General features: G+C 41.1%; 1 protein-coding gene across 6 annotated transcripts in view; it reads right to left on the bottom strand.

Annotated features, from left to right (window-relative positions):
- Positions 1-13914, bottom strand: part of EPHA7 (EPH receptor A7) — a 179019-nt gene extending 165105 nt beyond the window's left edge. For all 6 annotated transcript variants that reach the window (XM_057413495.1, XM_057413490.1, XM_057413494.1 and 3 more), the window contains exons 1-3: positions 13644-13914; positions 9366-9430; positions 4384-5053 (exon numbers count right to left, since the gene is read on the bottom strand). In XM_057413495.1, the coding sequence (XP_057269478.1) occupies positions 4384-5053; positions 9366-9430; positions 13644-13740 (832 nt within the window). In that variant the 5' untranslated portion in view covers positions 13741-13914. The remainder of the gene's footprint in view (positions 1-4383; positions 5054-9365; positions 9431-13643) is intronic.
- Between the last annotated feature and the right edge of the window lie 4452 nt (positions 13915-18366).

Below are 18366 nucleotides of genomic sequence, written 5' to 3'. Positions count from 1 at the left end.
TTTGAACTTCTGCTGGCTTCAGAGAAAATGACAAGACTCAGAGATATCCTCATTTTCTGCTTTGGTTCAATTTGCTGAGAATAATTACATTCTCTTCCCTAGAGTAATTTTGGAGGCAAATGGAGGAAAGGTAACTCTTCTTCAAAAAAGGAAGCATTTAGAGCCTTGATTATGTAAATACCATTGAAGCAGTTTTCTAACATTCTTCCCTTTCTCTACAAAGTAAAACATTTTCAAGTTGAAAGTGGAGGAACATCAACGTAAGTTACTCAAGCTACAGGTCACCTACAGCTTTTGGGACACACTATCTGTGCTAAACTTTAGACCCATTTCACAATATGTGCAACTTGAGCTTTTTATAGGCATGGTAACATTCTTTTAATGACAATGTATTCACATTTCTTGCTTAATTCATTTCCCTCTACTAATAAACTTGTGGCACATCAGCTCTTAAGTGGAATAATATATTAAAACAAACCAAAACAAACCTCACCAAACAAAAATAAATCCTAAAATAAAAACCAACAAACCCACAACCACACATAATTTACCACAAATGTAATATTTCACAAAGTCAAGAGATGAAAGTTTGAAAAAAGAAGGGACAGATAGCTACAGGCACTGTAGTCAGGCACAATAAATAGCACATGACAAAGTTTGGAAAGAAAAGCCTATAGCTCCCTTTCTACCTCACCAAAACAAAATGTACAAATAGCTATAATCCCCTCCCCATTTGGGGACAAATAAAGCAACTGTTGATGCAAACAGTATTATAAAATGTTTAACAGTAAAACGCACCCATTTGGCTTTCCCTAGAAACCTGAAATTTCAGATGCCCAATCACCTATGTAATTTTTCAGTCCAGTTGTATGAAGAGATGCTTCCTACCTTCTGAAATATCACTGTATTGCTCAGATTGAATAAATTTAATTCTCTCCTTCCCCACCCCCAGCTAACACAAAACAGATGGAAAATACATTACACTGGAAGTTCTCGATTATTTTCTAGTTCAAATACCAATCCCTGATCTCAGAGTGCTCCTTAGATGCGCAACATATCAACTGAAATCCATTGTGAGAAAAAGAATCAAAGTTACATATACTGGGAGTTCACTACAGTTACTAAGAACTCTATTGGTTTTTTGTGGTTGGTTTGGGTCTGTTGGGGCTTTTTTTTTTTTTTCAGAACAGATGCAACGCACAGGTCTTGGAAGAACTGAGTATTTCTAAGTACGTTTGCTAGGCACCTTTCAGGACAATCCTTTAAAACGTACAACTTCCACACCTAAGCCTACTGTTAACATATCTGCAGACATAAGATCAGCACTGAGGAGATAGTAGTGTCTCTGCACATAAGCAAAAGAACCTGCAATTCAAAGTTCAGAGGTTCATCTAGTTTTCTCATGTTTGTTTCACCCAGCTTTCAGATTTTCCTTTAAATGACAATTATAAGTTCTCTGGAATTTGGCTCTTATGTATGTGTGTTATCATGATAACTGAGATGGAAAAGACTCCTTGGCATATCTATATTGAGAAGTAATTAATGTGCATTGGGGAAAAGAAAATAAAAATAATGCAGTTTGAAATCTCAAGCACTAAAGAAGAGACACGCAGAAAGGAGCCCATTTTCCAGGTTATGTGTTTCACCACTCACTGTTTTCCTCCTTATCCTTCCCTAACATTGCGAGTTACTTACTATGGTCATGCAACAACAAAACAAACAAACAAAAAAAAAATCTTCTGGCAGCACATCCAGTGCAGAGTGGCATATAAATCAAACTTCAGTTGTTTCAGTATCTGAACTCAATAAATTTTGAACACAGGAGAGAAGCTGTATGCAAAAGAAATACATTCTTCAATCACAGCCAGCCAATCAAGCCAGCATATCACAGATGAAAATCCCCACTGAGTTACAGGCTGAAGAGCTATTTGGAACTACAATGCGGCCACCTACTCCTACCTTTCCTACAATGCAGCCAGATAAGGTATTATTCTTTATCTTTAAAATACCTTCCTATCGTGTTAATTCAGCTGAGCTTTAGCAAGTGTGAGAGCGGAATCAGACTTATGCCTATCCTGACTGAGCACAATGACTTCTGCCATGAGTAGCCCCAAAGTAACGCAGCATGCCAGGTACAAAGTATTTGCAGAAGTGAGCCCTCAGACAGGGCTGTAAAAGCTCTGGGTTAAAGAAGCAAATGCCAACTTGCTTCTGCTTGATCTGTTACACAGCTTGACAGTAACAGATAGCCAGCTGCATTAGTGTCAGTGTTCAGATAAGTTTCTCTCAATATCTGTCACAAAAAACAGACATGGTATCAGTGTTCCAGCTGTATTATTGGTTACTACATAGTTGATCATAGTTAATAACATCCTCAAGCACAGACATGGCTAAGAAGTACTGCAGACAGCAATTACTATTGTGCACCACAGTCACCCAGATCATTCTGACTCTGAGCTGCCGACGGCGCGCATTCAGCAAGTGCCTGCCTCCCACCTTTTCCCTCTCAAATACATCAACTTGCCTCAATATGGAGCCAGAGTTTGTTTTGAAACTCTTAACAGGATCACTGAAAGAAAAGAGGAAAAATACCATAAATGATCTTCTGGACTGTTTCCAGAGTAGCGTATTCTCTTAGTGATTGCTTTGGATGGAAGCCAAAAGCAGGAAGTGTTCTTGCAAATGAGCTCGCTACTATACTCAAGTACAAGTTATCATTTAATTCTTTTGTCAACATTGGCATGGTTAGAAATTAAGAAGCCTGTTTAATAAACAGGTTACTTGCATTTCAGTTACCAAATGCCGATTTCTTCTCTGTCCATCCCCCCCCCCAGGCTCACTCAGCTCCTGTTCCCCCACCCACTTCCCAACATACACTCTCTTAATTTTTAGATACCTCTTCTCCTTTATTGGAAGTAAAAGGAAATTAGTATATTAATTACATCAACAATGACTAGGTCTGTAACCAAGAGCAAGTTAACTAAGGAAAAAAGTCACTCAAAAAAAAAACAAACCCAAACAAATACATCTGAAAGCAACATAGTGCTTGATATTTTTAACAGAGCTTTAATACAGTCTACTGAATGGTTTTGTTAGGGCAGTTTTTCACATTACAATTACTCCTAATGAGATCACCTTCCACAGTATATAAGCCCTCAACCCTTCCTAACAGAACAATGAAAGATTTGTGCAAGGCCTCAGATCAATTCCACTCACTTCACCTTGTACCAAATTTCCTCATAAAAACTCGTCAAGAACACAATCATGTTTTTGTTTCCTGAGGACAAATTATTAATAAGGAGACTCATTTATTTCACTTTAGGGTGTCCCTAACCCTCTACAGATTTTGAAGTCTTCACACAGACACCTCAGACCCAGTAACTGCTGCCAGCTTTGTTTCTGGATTCTGTAGGTTTCTCCTCTTCACAGATCTCTAGCTTTTTTTCCAGTTTTTGATTTAAAACGTTTCTTACCAACAAATGTCTGCATATCTTACAATAAAAATATGATATATAACTCCTTGTATTATCTTATGATAAAAATGATAGACCTGTATCAAATGTACATGAAAATACCTGTCTTCAAACAAACTGCCTGTTATCATGATTTTACTGTAAGAAAGACAAAGAAATCTCCTTTCTCACACACACAAAAATGCATTATGAATGTAGCCCCAGAGACAGAAATGCTAAAGGTAAGTATACTTCTAAGAATATGGATAACTGAATCAGTCTGAATTATAAAGTAGAACTCAGTCTCAGATGTGCTTGTATTTTAAACTAATCATCATGATTTCGCAGCAACCCAAAGGTTTAGGTTAGTTTTATGCAAAAAGATATTACAGTAAAGAAAACATACTACATTCTCAAACCTTGGTATTCCGTTTGAAAGTTCGATCTTGTGTTTTAATTTCTGCACACTCAACACAAACCTTTTTCTATTGTGTGTATTCTTCCCACACCTTGTTCTAAATTTACTACCTCAGTTTTAGTTTCATTGCAATTCTGCCACAGATCATGTGAAAGAATGAATTTTTTAACCACTCATATCTAAGATTATTGATACAGTGTTCTGTAATAGGTATGACTTGCTCAGCATTATCAAGAGGTACAGGAAAATCACCTTAACTGCTTTAAAATATTAGTTCTGGATCGATAATTCATACGACTTTAACTCTTCTTGTTTAAATTTAAAAGTGCAGTATGTACCCACTGATGTCTACATCCAGAAGGACTGCTTTAGATTAGCCAGTGTGAAGTTTACAGATTGAGGATCTTTAAAAGCAGACTGATGACATATTTCTCTTGAAAAAAGGTAATAAAAATAAGGTGGCAGAACATGACCTATAATGTACGTATTACAGCAAGTTTTATGTTTACTTACGTTCACATGTGTCTCCTTTTTGCTGGTATCCCGCTTTGCAGATACATTTTCCAATAGGCACTAACCATTCTCCCTCTGCGCTACAGTGCATCTTCGGCGAGTTCTCCGCCTCCTCTTCTGCACTGCTGACACAAGTTCCCCGTACTTCAACTAAAGAGGAAAACTCTGAGCCAGTCACTGTGTCGGGAAAAATAGCTAAGTTCTCAATGATGGACCAGCACTTCTTGTAGTAGACTTTGACAGAGACCAAAGCAATGCAGGCCCCTACATCCTGAAATGCAAGATAGAATCCTTTTTTGGACAAAGGTCCAATTTCTCTCACCTCTGTGTTAAGTTTCATTTTTCTCTCCCCAAGATCACCCTGGGTAAAACTTTCATCTGCTGCAATAGTGTCTATTTTTACATACTGGTTTTCTCGGATATTCCTGCCAGTGTCGTAGTCTGTTTCATAATAATACAAGTTAAAAGTTTCTTTACAAGTCCCCAGAACTCCAGGAAGACTGTTACAATCCCTCAGAGTGAATTTCAGTTCTACAAAAATCCTTTGTGCATTGCTTTTTGCAATCCAGTTAGTCCGAAGCCAGTTGTTTTGGTTTGATTCCATCACCTGGCATACCTGGTATGTTCGTATAGGAGTGTAATTTTCATCCAGTCCACTAATTTCTTCCCACTAAAACAGTAACAAACAGTTAGTAACGCAAAACAAGTATGCTATCAGATGTAACTATCATGTATTTTAAAAGGCTTCACATAACTCAAGTCTCCCTCTTTCTTAACAGCACAGCTTCATAAAAGGTAAGTTAAAATACTCTTAAACACCAAAATCTGTGTTAACGTAGCTGCCCACTCTTCTCCGTTTTTCCCACATATAAATAAATTCTAAAAATCATTGTCATATCAGGAGCACAGCTGCAAAAAAACGGAAAGCCTCAGAAGTTTGTTAAGCCTACCAAGTTCTGATTACACATGGGGCTCTCCCACATTTCTTTTAGGTTTCTTTTCATGACCTTAAATCAGTGAAGTCTTAGACATTGAAATTGCTTAGTGCTACAGAACATAAAACTTGTACACATAAAACTTCCAGTGGAACTTTCAGTTGTACAGAAAGCATGGGACCAGGTTCTGAAACTTGCAAGTCAGACGATTTTCACTCCTATATGATGAAAGTGAGAGAGAGAAGGCAAGAGAAAACAGACAGAATTAAAAGTCTGAAAACAAGAAAACATTTTGGTTGCCCTCTTTTTATTCAGTCCACCTTCTGTCCTACTTGCGAACCAAAGAAGGTACGCAGGAGCTCTTAGCCTCACATTTTGTTCAGTGGCTGCATCCATGTTAAAAGGAGCAAACTTCATTTAGCTGGGAGTTCAAATGAACCATGAGATTACAGGCATAATTAAGAACAATCCAAACGACTGAAAGTCCACTGGTTCAAAGCCCGAGTTTTGCAGTTGTTCCCCTCTTTAGGGCACCAACCATGTAACAAACTGGTAAGCCTGTAACAGCCCCTTAGTTTTTAACTGCCTTTAAGAGCGTGGGAATTTTCACCTTTGCAATGGCAAATCTTCCCCTGGAATGAACCAGGCAGATCTGCCCAGGTGTAACCAAAACAATATCTGTCTGCCACTTTTTCTTCACATTTCTTGTATCATTTAGTTTACTGCTGAAACCGCGGCTGTAATAAATTAGGGGAGGCAGTTGAGCTATCCTTACCCTATGATAGAGACGACCATGACCATGACTTTCTGTATGCACTTAGCCCTTTGGCCCTGTGTCAATAATGCACTTAAGCTCATGCTTAAGATCAATGACAGTACTTATAAGCTTAATGGTAAGCATGTGCTTAAGTGCTTTGTGGGACCAGCATACTCAGCACCTCTTCAGGATGGAGCACCCACTGACATTCCTTATACCAGTAACCAAGCCTGGAAGGCATTGGTTTGGGAGACTAGGAGCCTTACAGTATACAGTACTTTGCAAGCCTATTTGACAGCAAATGAGATCATTTTACTGTTGGTGTACTGCTCCAAGAAAAAGCAGATGTGGCTGAATTGATACTGGAAGTTATCACCACAAAATATATCACAGCTGCAGATGCTGAAATGCACAGAAGTTGTAAATATCAAAGTGCATTTCAAAGACTTACAGTTAATATAGATGAGGTATGTATGGTATTATAGATGCATATGATATTAAATGATTGAAATATATTAAATGGTCATGGAGTTAACTGGTATTATTGCTATATGGAACCATATTAATCTCAAAACAGAAAGTCTATCTTCATAATAGATTTATTAAAGCGGAGTAAGATTGTTTTTCTCCCTTTATATAAGTAGTACAAATAAGGAAATTAAAAGGGGCCCTGGACGGAGGCTTTTGGCTCTGCCATGTTGAAAAACAAAATAAAACAAACCAACCAACCAACCAACAAACAAACAAAAGAAAAAAAAATGGCCAAAAAAAGGCACGAAGACTAAATGTCTGTTTTTTACATTCTCCATTTCACATCAGTTAGCACTGAGGTTGAGGTTGGTGTTTTTTAATTGCTTTGGGGGTTAGTTTGTCTGTTAGCTTATGTAACTAGTCCTCCCTCTAAACACCAAGCCAGATTCTGAAATTATATATTCCAGTTAGACAATGTGTCATATCTTAGAATTTAAAGTAACTCTAACACAACACAAAACACAATCTGACTCCTCAGGTTTTTATGTGGACTGCTGCATCAAAACAAACCAACAAGCCTCAAAAAAAGAAACAGAAAGCACAACAAAGAAAACAACAAACAGGTTATACTTTACAAAAACAAGCCATTTTTCATAATACAACACAAATAAGCCTTCTTGGGGTCAAAAGCCACTCATGGCCACTACATGAGGCTAGCCAGTATCAGAGATATTCTTATGCTAGAATAAATATAAAACTCTAAATTCAGATAAAATTCAGTCCTACTTTACGTTATCCCCAGCACTAAACACTGAAGTCTATTTCTCCATATTTTCCTAAAACCATGGAGTATGATTTTCAAAAAAACTTAAGGAAATATGACTTATGATTCAATTATGTAATCACCAAGCTATTATTTCTAGTCCATTGAAGGTGTACCTGCTTCTCTGTGGGAGGAAAAAAATAACAAAACGTCAATACTGCAGGATATGTTTTCACCTATGCCATCTATGGTACCATTTCCCTGAAACATATCAGTTCCATGATAGCTTTTACAGCAAGAATACTTAACTTTGTCTTCCTTCAAGGGATAGCAATATATATGCAATTCCATTTGAACGAGTCCTATTCTGTTGGTTTCAATATACGGTATTTTAACTTCTTAGTTATCTTAGTAACGTTTGAGATCATTGTTCAATGTAAAATTTACAGCTGAATGGGGCATTTAACGAGTGTCTGGCTGATATATTCTGTTCTGTGATGATGCAGTACTTTCTTTCAAGAAGATTTTCTGAGTTTATTCCAATGAAGTCTTTACTGCATAGTAAAAATTTCAGTAATTATAACTACAGGAAAAATATTTTCAAAATTACATTATTAAAATGGTACTTTAATGTTGATATACAGACAAGTATTTCTGAGCATCTTCACACATACAAATCCAGCCATTAGTTTTGATTCGCTTTTAATTCCTGCTGGAAATTCACTTCTAACTCTGAAAGTCGCCTATTACTATTTGTTGAATTTGACTCTACTTTCATCTTTCAGTATGCTGACACGCGTAACATGTGTTGACATGTCTTTCATTATCTACAGGTTAGCCTAATACAGTTGCCACCAAGCTAATCTTTCAAACACTTCTGGTAAAGGCTTCAATCAGTGCATTATTAACCATCATACCCATTGAGCTCGCATTATATTTTTTCTGAAGTCTTTAGATTTGTTTCCAGTTTATGCTTGTATTGATTTTATGATCTTGCTTTTAAAGAAAGAAACTTTCAGATTTTCATTCTTCTTATTTAAAGGATTTGTTACACTTTTATATCCCCACTCACACTTCACACTCTCCTAGTTCCAGATTTCTTAATGCACTGAAGATTAAGGGCCTGATGGCTCAAGACCTTGTTCATGCAAGGAGTCACAATGGATTCAGCAAGACTGCTTCCATAAGTGACAACTGTCCATATAATTTAGGATTTGTCAGAGTGAGCTAAGGTTGGACTGAACTAAGGTAGGCCAATATACCCATTATATCTTTCTGAAAGTGTTCTTTCTCCAGGCTTGAGAAAGAAGGGGTTTTATAAAATTTTTAATTCACCCTGAAAGAAGCATCTCTCAACTCTATGTTTATTATAAATAAGACTATACACCAATGCTTCTAAACTTGTCATTTTTTATAAAGATGTAATTTGCAATGATACATTTCATGCAGTACCATGAGATTAATTTGTAAGCAAGCTGGAGGTAGCCTTAACTGCATAACTTGTGCCTAGTTAAGATACCAAGCTCTTCAAAACTTGTGGATGTTTCAAGTGTGGAATGCCATTTCAAACACATCCACAGTATAATTTTTTTTATTTTAGAGAACTTCAGTCTCTGGTATTCAATTACAAATAAAACATTGTAAACAAATTTATGATCACCCATTATACAGAAAATGAAAAACATATTTTTAGAAAGTTTCCATGCTGAAGTCAATCTGCTGCTTCTATAGGAAGAAAGAAAAAGTGATTTAAAACATTGTGTTACAAATCTATACAGCTTTTCAGTAGAGCATAAAAGATTACACTACAAAACATAAAGCTCCTGAGAACATTTAAGTGAGTTTCTAAAAAGACTGCTCCTTTTAATTAGCTTGTACATTTGAACACTGGAACCTGAGGTACACTTCTTTCCATTCTAAAAATGAAAAGCTGTAAATACACATTATGATTACTGAGATAAATATGAGGGGGAGCTAGTTTAAACCATGTTATTCAATTGCTTTGGTGAAATAAGTACTCATCTTCAGGAACTTCATTTTTGCCTGCAGTACTTACCCCATTAGGAGGGGAGGAAATCCATTCCAATTCTGTCTGTTGTGCTTTAGAGTCCAGCAATATTACTAAAAAAGAAAAAAAAAGACATTTCCACTGATTGTTAAATATAAGTGGAAAAACATAAAACCAAAGTCTGAATTTTAAAGGTTTTATATTAATATAACTTTCGTACAAAAAAATTTTCTTCATATTATAAAACAAAAATCTGAAACCACAACAATGCATTTACTTGTAAGTAGATGATTAAATTATGTATGTATGATTATGTACCATCTACATGTAAGCATATATGCATTAATCTTAACAATTTCATTGCTCAAATCAAAGTGTATTGTTTCTCACACTGCTCTAAACTATTACTGTAATCAGTCATTAAGATGCATGCTCCTTTCATCTTCTTTGTCATAAGAAGGCCATGTCCCATATGTTGGTTATTACAATGAGTTTAAAACACACAAACACACACCAACATTTTAATACTTTTCTAAACTGATTTAGAAAGGACTAGTCTATACCTACCTGGAGCTGCACTACAAAAGCAATGGTCTTTTTGAGTTTAAAAGAAAAAAAATATGCCTCTTAGGTGATAAAGTAGTAATTCTATAAGCAAATGACAACAAGGAATACAGAAAATAAAAGACTCTGCAATTACCTTACACTTTGCATATACAAAATACTATAAACAAAATCAAACTAATTTACTTAATGGTAATGGCTTACTAAAATCTTCATGTCATTACACCCCAGTGACACTTCTATACAAAAAGACATCAGTTCTAGTATTCTCAACAATTATTTTCAGCTAAATGGAACTCCGTCTCCAAAAGTGGTTAATCACAGCCTAATAAGCCAACTCTTACCTATTTTAGACCACATATTGAAGGTTATATTATTGCTGCTCTGTTACATCCAAATACGCATTTCTATATACCTTACATTTTAGTTGTAGCTATAATCTTCTTTCATAGCATATTATTGTAAGTTTCTGTAAGACTTTCAAATGGTACATATAGTAAACTATGATGTCCGAAAAAAAAGTGAAAAAATTTGCTGTAATACTTTCAAAACAGCCAACTCTATAGAGTGATCAACCATATAACTAGGCTTGGTACGCTTTGAAAATTCCTTCTCCACATCTAACTGTGCCTTTATTTGATTAAATAAAAAGAAACATTTCTAATTCAGATCTATTCAGTATATTTCTTAGCTATAAAACCATTTATAACTTTTTATACAGCATTTAAGTACTGATATTTCAGCCTGATTTAAGGGTGTAACTTGAATCAGTTTTTGTCAGGTCTTTTGAAATGGTTGTAATTCTGGCTTCAGGCCCTTCTCCTAGCAGAATTTAACACAAAATTTCAGTGAATTACTAGAAAGATGAGATGACTGTAAGAGTTATTTAAAGGCTTACATAGGACTATCTTGAATGTTACCTCAACACACAAAACAGGAGCTTCCAGGTAGGTATTTCAGTAATAAAGTGAACCTAGTCATTAAGGAAGTTTGATAGTCTCTCTCTAGAAAGATTATCTGCTTATTTCATTAAGCTTGGATTCAAGGAGCTTTACTTTGTAACACTTTCTATAGAAAAGCAGGTGGTGTGTGTGGCGATTTGTTAAACAAGAACATTTATAATGGTCCTGGAAAAAAAAAGAGGTACCACGAAAAATTTAACCATTTCAGCACCAGCACAACGTCCCACGGCTGCAAGTCGTTATTACACTTTGTATTTGGCAGCGATTCTCCATCACGTAGCAACGGGCGGGCACATCTCAGAAAAACAAACACAATAAGCAAACAAACAAATATTAAAAGCTGCTCTGCAAAACGAACCGTCCCGTTTCCGTGTGGCACCCAAAGGTACCACCTGAGAACAGCTTCCCAGGCAGGGGGCACCGGGGCCCCCAGGGCTAGTTGCGCCCCACTGGGAAGCGATGCCGCCTCGCTCCGCGCGCCCCGCCCGCAGCCGCGCGCCCTTACGCAGCCCCCCGCGAGGTCCCTCCGAGGGGCCGCAGCGGGACAAAGAGCGAAAGGAGGCGTAAAACCGGCGAGGGAAGGGCTGGGCGCGGCCGCGGGTAAGGGGCTCCGCGGGGCTCCACGCAAACGGGGAGCAACAGACTCGCCTCTGCGGGGAGCCGCAGCAGCGCAGCCACCCCGGACGCTGCGCGCAGGCGTCCGAGTCTCCGAGCGGAAAAGCGGGGCTCGGCGGCCGAGCAGAAGCGGAACGCCAGAACAGCGGTCCCCCCCATCCGCACCACCCCAAGCGCGGCAGCTCCCGGGGTCGGAAGCGAGCGCCCGGGAAGGCAGCCCCGGACGGAGCCCCGAGGTCTCGTAGCCGCGAGGTGAAGGGACCGGACACCTTCCGCCTCATACACACCCTCGCCCCGGAGGGGGCGACCCCAGCGGCCCCGCGTCTGCGCTCGCCCCGAGGATCCCATCCGCGGTGCTGGCAGCGGGTTCCGCCGGTAACGCCGTCACCCCCTCGCTTGGAGGGCCAGGCGGACCTTGCCCCTCTCCCCTCAAGCATCCCACTCTGGCTTCTCCTCATCTACGAAAGGGAAATCGTGAAACTTTCCAGACTCACCCCTCCACCCCTGTTACGTACCCAGCGGGAAACCACGCGAGCCACCACTGACCCTCCGATGAGGCTGGGGGTGAGGCTGCAAAGTTACTACTACTTTTTTGCTGTTGTTTTAACTCGGTTTTTCGTCCTCGGGAGTTTTCTGTACTTGAAGCAGGTAACCGCCATCAATCCCTGTCGGCCGCTCGCCACCTCCTGACCCTCTTTTGGCTAGGCTGATTTTCCCCAAACACATAGACATAATATGCACGCGCACTGATATGTATAGATACATCTCCATACACGTATTACCCACACGCATCCGAGGCAGGCTGCCGCCGGGAGGCACCGGCGGAGCCCCAGTCTCGATGCAGTCTGTCGGGCAGAGCGGGGCAGGCAGCCCGCACCCTCCCTGCCCGCCTCCCTGGCCCTTCTCCCCACTCCACGGCCACGCGTTATTACTCCCCGTGTGCGGGTCTCTGTGTTTTATAGCCCCTCCAAATAAACTTTCGAAATGCTGCAAGGGAAAGGCTCTCTCTTCTTTCCCTAACCTCGCCTTGCCTTCTTCTCTTGAGGGCAGAGGACATTTTAATCGAGGGGGGTCTTTTTTAAGCTCCTGTTACAAGCTAGAAATGGCATCATGATGCATGCAAAGGTTTGATGAAAAATATTGACGTATACTTCAGAGGGGGAGAACCCCCAAAAGCATACATATGCAAAGACACCAAAAAAGCCCCTGACTTCCCCTTCCCTGTCGTCGTCTTACACACGCACACACCGCTGAAGATGGAGACGGACCTTCGCCTTTGGCTGTCAAACGCGAGCAGGGCGCTCCTTTAAATAATTTCGGATTTTCTCACGGTGAAAAAAAGATTCCCAGATGGACTTTGTGAATTGATTTTATACACCTCCATCAGTCTCTGATAGAAAGCTGCCTGATTTATCTCTGTACGCGGAGGAAACAAATGTCCGGGGTTCGCCTTAACACAGATACCAGTGCCGGATTGATGGGAATCGGGAAGGAAAGCCCCGTTGTGATACGCAGATGGTGTAAAACATCCAATGCCTAAACCTCTCCAGCGATGCCGGGAAAGAGCACACACGCTGCAAGCACAGGACGCCAGACTGTACGTACCCTCTTTAAACATATGCCCAGCCTGCATGGCTTGGAGGTTCAAATCTGCACCCCGTTACTCCTTCCCACGGCGTGTGCACAGGCCCCCGGTGGGCAGCTGCGAGGAGCTGCCCCGCAGCCTCAGCCCCGCGCCGTGCCCGCGGAAAGTCCCGAGCCTTAAAACTCGGCCCTCAGACCCTGCAGCCCCCAGCCAGATAGCAGCGAGGTAACCCGCCTTCCCTACACTCCGTCGGGAAGATTACAGCTGCCACTTGAAAGCGGGGCTGCTCTGCACGGATCCCCAGGCTGGGGGCTCTCTCTCTAGCCCCAACCTTTTCATGATGTGCAAATGCCTCAGAGAGCTCATTCTTGAGAGCGAAGGCAGTTGTCCTATCTCTCTCACACACACCTCACATCCCCAGTGGATGCCTTGCTCTTTCCTCCCTCCCGCCACAAAAAAAAAAAAAGCTTTTTTCTTTTTTGTAAAGGGGGGGCTGACAAGCCGCTCGCAGTGGCAGGCAGATCCTCCGTTAAGCCACCAGAGACTTCGTGCGCAAAAGCAATAAATAAGCCCAAACTTTTGTTTTCCGCATCACCTTACCTTCTTTTGCAGCCTGTGCCTCCCCCGTGTGTGCAAAGCGGAACAGCCAGACGGAGCACAAAATAATCCAAGAAGGAACCCTACTTTGGAAAACCATGGTGCAGGCGCGAGGTGGTATTTCTAGCTATGTATTTCTAGACACTGCCGCTGCCGCCGCTTGCTGGGTGCTAGAGGACGGCGGAGAAATTGTTGTGCTAGTCTCTGGCTCGGCGCTCCCTCCCTCCCGGCTGCCTTTCTCTTTCTCCTCCTCTTTCCTTCGCCGCCGCCGCCTCCGTCTTCCTCCTCCGCGCCGCTCCTCCACTCCCGCACCGGACCGGCCGCCCGCCAGGCCCGACTGCAGCCGAGCCGCCCTCCCCGCTCTCCGATAATATCAATTAGGGCGAGGGGGCGGGACCGCAGCGCGGGGCTGCCCGTCCCTCAACCTGACTGACAGCCACCGAGGGCCAAACAGCAGCGATCTTCGGCGCCCGGCGGGCCGAACTGGCGCCTGAATCGTCGCTGCCGGGGGGGCGGGATCGGCGGTGGCACCCAATGAGCTTTCGGCGGTGTCGGGTTGCCGCCGGAGCTGGAGAACAGCGGGTTGTGCGCGGGGAATCGGCGGCGGGACGGAGTGGCTGAGCTGGGTGTGCGGTCCGGGTGACAGTTGGTGCTACGCTCCACGCCTGGAGCCGCCCGCCCTTCCGCTTGTCCTCCGAGCGAGTGAGGCTGCCAGCCCCAGGGTTCTGTGTGTTCTTCCCGTGCCACAGCTGCCGGAGTGAGGAGTGGGAAAAGGACCCGGCTCCAGTCCGGACCGCTGTCGGCGGCGGGTCCTGGCGCTGCCCCCGGCGCGGTGTGTGCCCTTGGCAGCGCTGAGAGCGCAGCTGGGCTGCTGCCGCCAAAAGGGAAACTTTGGCAGGAGCTGCGGGATGGTGCCCCGAGACAGTGTTCTGCCAAAAGTCAAGTTCCTCAGGGCTGACATCACCCGGACTCTCTCCCTCCCCTTTGTTTTATTCGGGTTTTCCGTTCCACGCCTCCGGTTTTCCCCAGATAAGAAGAACAGGTTAATGACAGCACAGATCTTTCTTACTTGGGGGCGGATGGGAGGGAGAGGTGGTTGCTTTCCACACCTTCCTCGCCGGGTGTAACCTGAAGCGACGGCAATCGCTCACAGACGATCTAAATGACGAGAAAGGGGGGGAAATAAAAAAAAAAAAAAGGAAAACACGAGGGAGAGAACTTGCTAAATCCCTTTTGCCAGCGCTCACCTTGCGGGCCGGGAGCGCTTCTCCCGTGGATCCATGAAACCTCTCCGCTTTCCTTTCCGCAAACCCACCCTTGCTACGAATGGATTAACAGGACGAAGCGACACCAAAACTCACCCTTCCCTGGGCAAGGCTGCAGGGCGGAGGGCGGTGTGACCAGCGAGGTGTCTCCGTCGGCCTCGGTGGGAGCGCCCCTCGCTCCGGCCGCGGCGGGACCGGGGCAGGGGCTGGTCATTGTAATCCCCGAGGCGCGAGGCGTCGGTCCCTGCCTCGGCTGCTCTTCCCGCTCCGAGACTCTTGCGAAGCTCCTGCCCGGCCCCTGCCTCGAACTCTGTCCCGCTCCCGTTTCCCGGGCTGATGCTGTTGAGAGCGGATTTTGTACAGCTCCGTAAAAAGTGTATCGCCGTGCCCTTTCGGAGGATGGAAAGGAGATGTAAACGGTATAAATGATTATTGTCTGGGAAGCAGGCGAAGCCAGCGAAGCGAAGTGGGTGTAATTGCAATTCAGTGGCAAGATTATGGGAGAATCTGAAACAATCCTTGCGCAAAAATGGGGATCCTGGAACAGAAAATCTCGTGGAAATTAAAATTTGAGGGTTGTCTGTTTATGGGACCTTCAGGTAGATAAAATTATAATTGTTGTTACTATTAATAGTAATAGTAGTAATAATATCCTCCACATTGTCAAATAAACAGTCAGCATACTCCGAGCTTCGAGCACTTTCCTTGTGGTTTCCCTGTTACTTCTCAGGATGGTGTGGAGGTACCCTCAAAAATGCACTGTATTCCTTCCACTTGCTGAATAATTAGCAATTCCACTTGCTGAATTGCTTAGAATAGTACAGGTTTTGCGTTTCATTCAGAATGCTCTTTTGATACTCTGGATACCATGATGAGTGTAAGCAAAAGTGTGCACTCTTGATTCTCTTGTCCTGTGTCATCTGTCATTCCCATCTTCGTTCGTGCTTACTCAAAAAAAGGAGCTGTGCAGAACAGTTGAGTTTGCTTATCTTCTTTTAAAAAGACAATTTTATTTTAAATATTTACATGCAGGTATTTTTTAACTTCCTTGCAAATTTTCATAGGTACAGCTAGTTTTCATGTGACGTGTTCTAAGTGATTAAAGCAGATGCAGGAAGTCCTTAACCTGGTTAGTCCTCAACAATCTCATAGCGCAAAGTGCAGGCATTTCACTACAACATCATTAACCTCAAAAGGCAAATTTTAACCTACAGAATCTATTAAAAAAAAATTACTTGCAGTGAGACTTTGAATGACGATGTTCAGAAAAATGCAGGAACGTACTAAATGAACAAATTGATAGGAGAAAAGCTCAAGTGGTAATGAGATCTATCCATGCCTTGCACACAGTACTAGGCCAGACACTTTTCTTCATCAACACCTGCATTTATGCAAGCTATATTGTGCTATGTTGTACAATCTAACATTGTATGTGTATATGTGTATAGTGTCCGTACACATATAAGGATACTAAAAGGTATGTATATTAGCCACACAAAGGACATATGCACGAGTCATTGTGTAAAGAAATTAAATAAAAAAAACTTCCCAATCAACTCATTTTAAAGGCTTTGTCTTCCCAATAATTGTAAATTGAGCTGAAGTTGACATATGTATTGCTTCCTTAAGAGTCATGGATGTGTTCACAGTTGCACCAAAAAGAAACCATATACATGGAGATGGTATATTACAGTATGATTTTTTAGATTATGCTTCTTACAGATGAGACCTTTGTGAAATTCAGAATTTGAAAACAATTTCAGCTAATTTTGCTTTTTCTCCTTTTCTTCTTCTTTGTCATATTTTTCTAATAATTCATTGGATTCTCTAGAGTGCATCGCCTGTATTGCATTCAGCCGAGAGCTGGATCTTCTATGAACAAAAACAGAAAAGAGAAATATTACAACTGAACCAAAATACTCAAGCTAAATGGACTACAACCCTAAGATTTGGTACCAAAATCTATGACAGAAGAAAAGAAGAAGAAGGAAAAAAAAAAAAAAAGAAAAAAGCAACTGGGAAGTTCATTCAGCACCATGTGTTACAATTCAGACATCATCAAAGTAAATGCTTGTAAAAAGTACATTGTTCTGTTCCAATTAAAGACACTAATGTTGCTGTTTCATTCTTTTATCCTTTTTTCCTTACTTAAAATCTGTAGGCCAGATTCAGCCTTTTATTTAAACTTTTGTGTTAGTTAGAATGGCTTTTGTGATATTACCTAGCTTCCCTATACTGAATTGCAACGGTCTAAGCAGATTCTGGAGAAATATTTAAAGAATTTTCTCCTCAAAACTGACTGACTCTATCTTTGCCACATAACTCACTGAAATTGTGATACATGAAATACAGGATGAATTTTAAGGCTATACAAAAGTACATAAGGAAATAAGCATGGTTTGAAAGTAGTTTTGAAATTCTGTTTTCATAAATTCTGCAGGATTCAAACATTGTTTTTTGGCTACTCTATGCAAGGCTGAAACAAAATTTCAATAGCCTCAAGAAGGTGTTGAATGTTAGCCTTAGACATAGTTTATGAAAATGATACTGGGTCTCGTTTCTGTCCACACAAGAATGATTCTTAAAACTAATTTTGAACAAAAACATTTGAACTGTCTTTTACAGTAGTAAAAGTAGAAATTAGGCTTTAGTAATAGAAAAGATTATTTTAATATGCTGAATTTAGTCATTTGTGGTCATAATCGAAGCAATACCTAAGCAATTCTTTACCTGTGCACAAGATTTTCTATTAAATATGTAACAGACATTTTTGTGTGTTTTTAAAATGATTTTTTTAATATAGAAATCAGTGGCTTCATTACATCTGACTTTTATATGTGTATAATAAATCACTTGCATTTAGTCTTCCAGGTGAAGATGGCACTTGCATTCCAAACCTGGATCAGAGATGAATTTTCCATACGGTGTCAATTTTAGATCTTCAGGTGGGTTTATAAATCAGAGGAACTCTATTGTCGTAAAGAAGACAATGTATTAAGTAAATATTACTGGTTCATACAGAAATAGTACAGAATTGGAACTCTTGTTTGAAAAACATGTTCATGTAAAAAGTCTTTCTATAGTTGAAATTTCTGTTTCTTTGCTTGTTTGTTTTTAAACTATTCTAGTTAATACAAATCAAAAATAGTGCTATAAAGCTTCACACTTTAAAGTCTTCACATACACCAGAATGGTAATAACAATTCACTGTCAAATTTTCTCTTGGGGGATTTAAAATTGTACACTGTGCTAAATAGATACTTTGATTCAGTTTTCTGAATCTATGAATTTTCAATATACTTGGAAAACACTGTTCAAAAATAGGGATAAGATGGTGTGTCAGCTTGCCATTTAATGGAAAGAAAATACATTCTATAGAACAGTACAAATTAAATTCAGGTTAAATATATATGTGAATATGAAATGCTTCTGCTTTTCCAAAGGAACAGCAGCAGACTTGT

This window comes from Pezoporus wallicus, unplaced genomic scaffold, assembly GCF_028554395.1.
Source record: "Pezoporus wallicus isolate ANWC-B61680 ecotype Strahan unplaced genomic scaffold, APGP_CSIRO_Pwel_v1 contig_4844, whole genome shotgun sequence".
Lineage (NCBI taxonomy): Eukaryota > Metazoa > Chordata > Aves > Psittaciformes > Psittacidae > Pezoporus > Pezoporus wallicus.
This window is presented reverse-complemented; position numbering and strand designations above follow the sequence as displayed.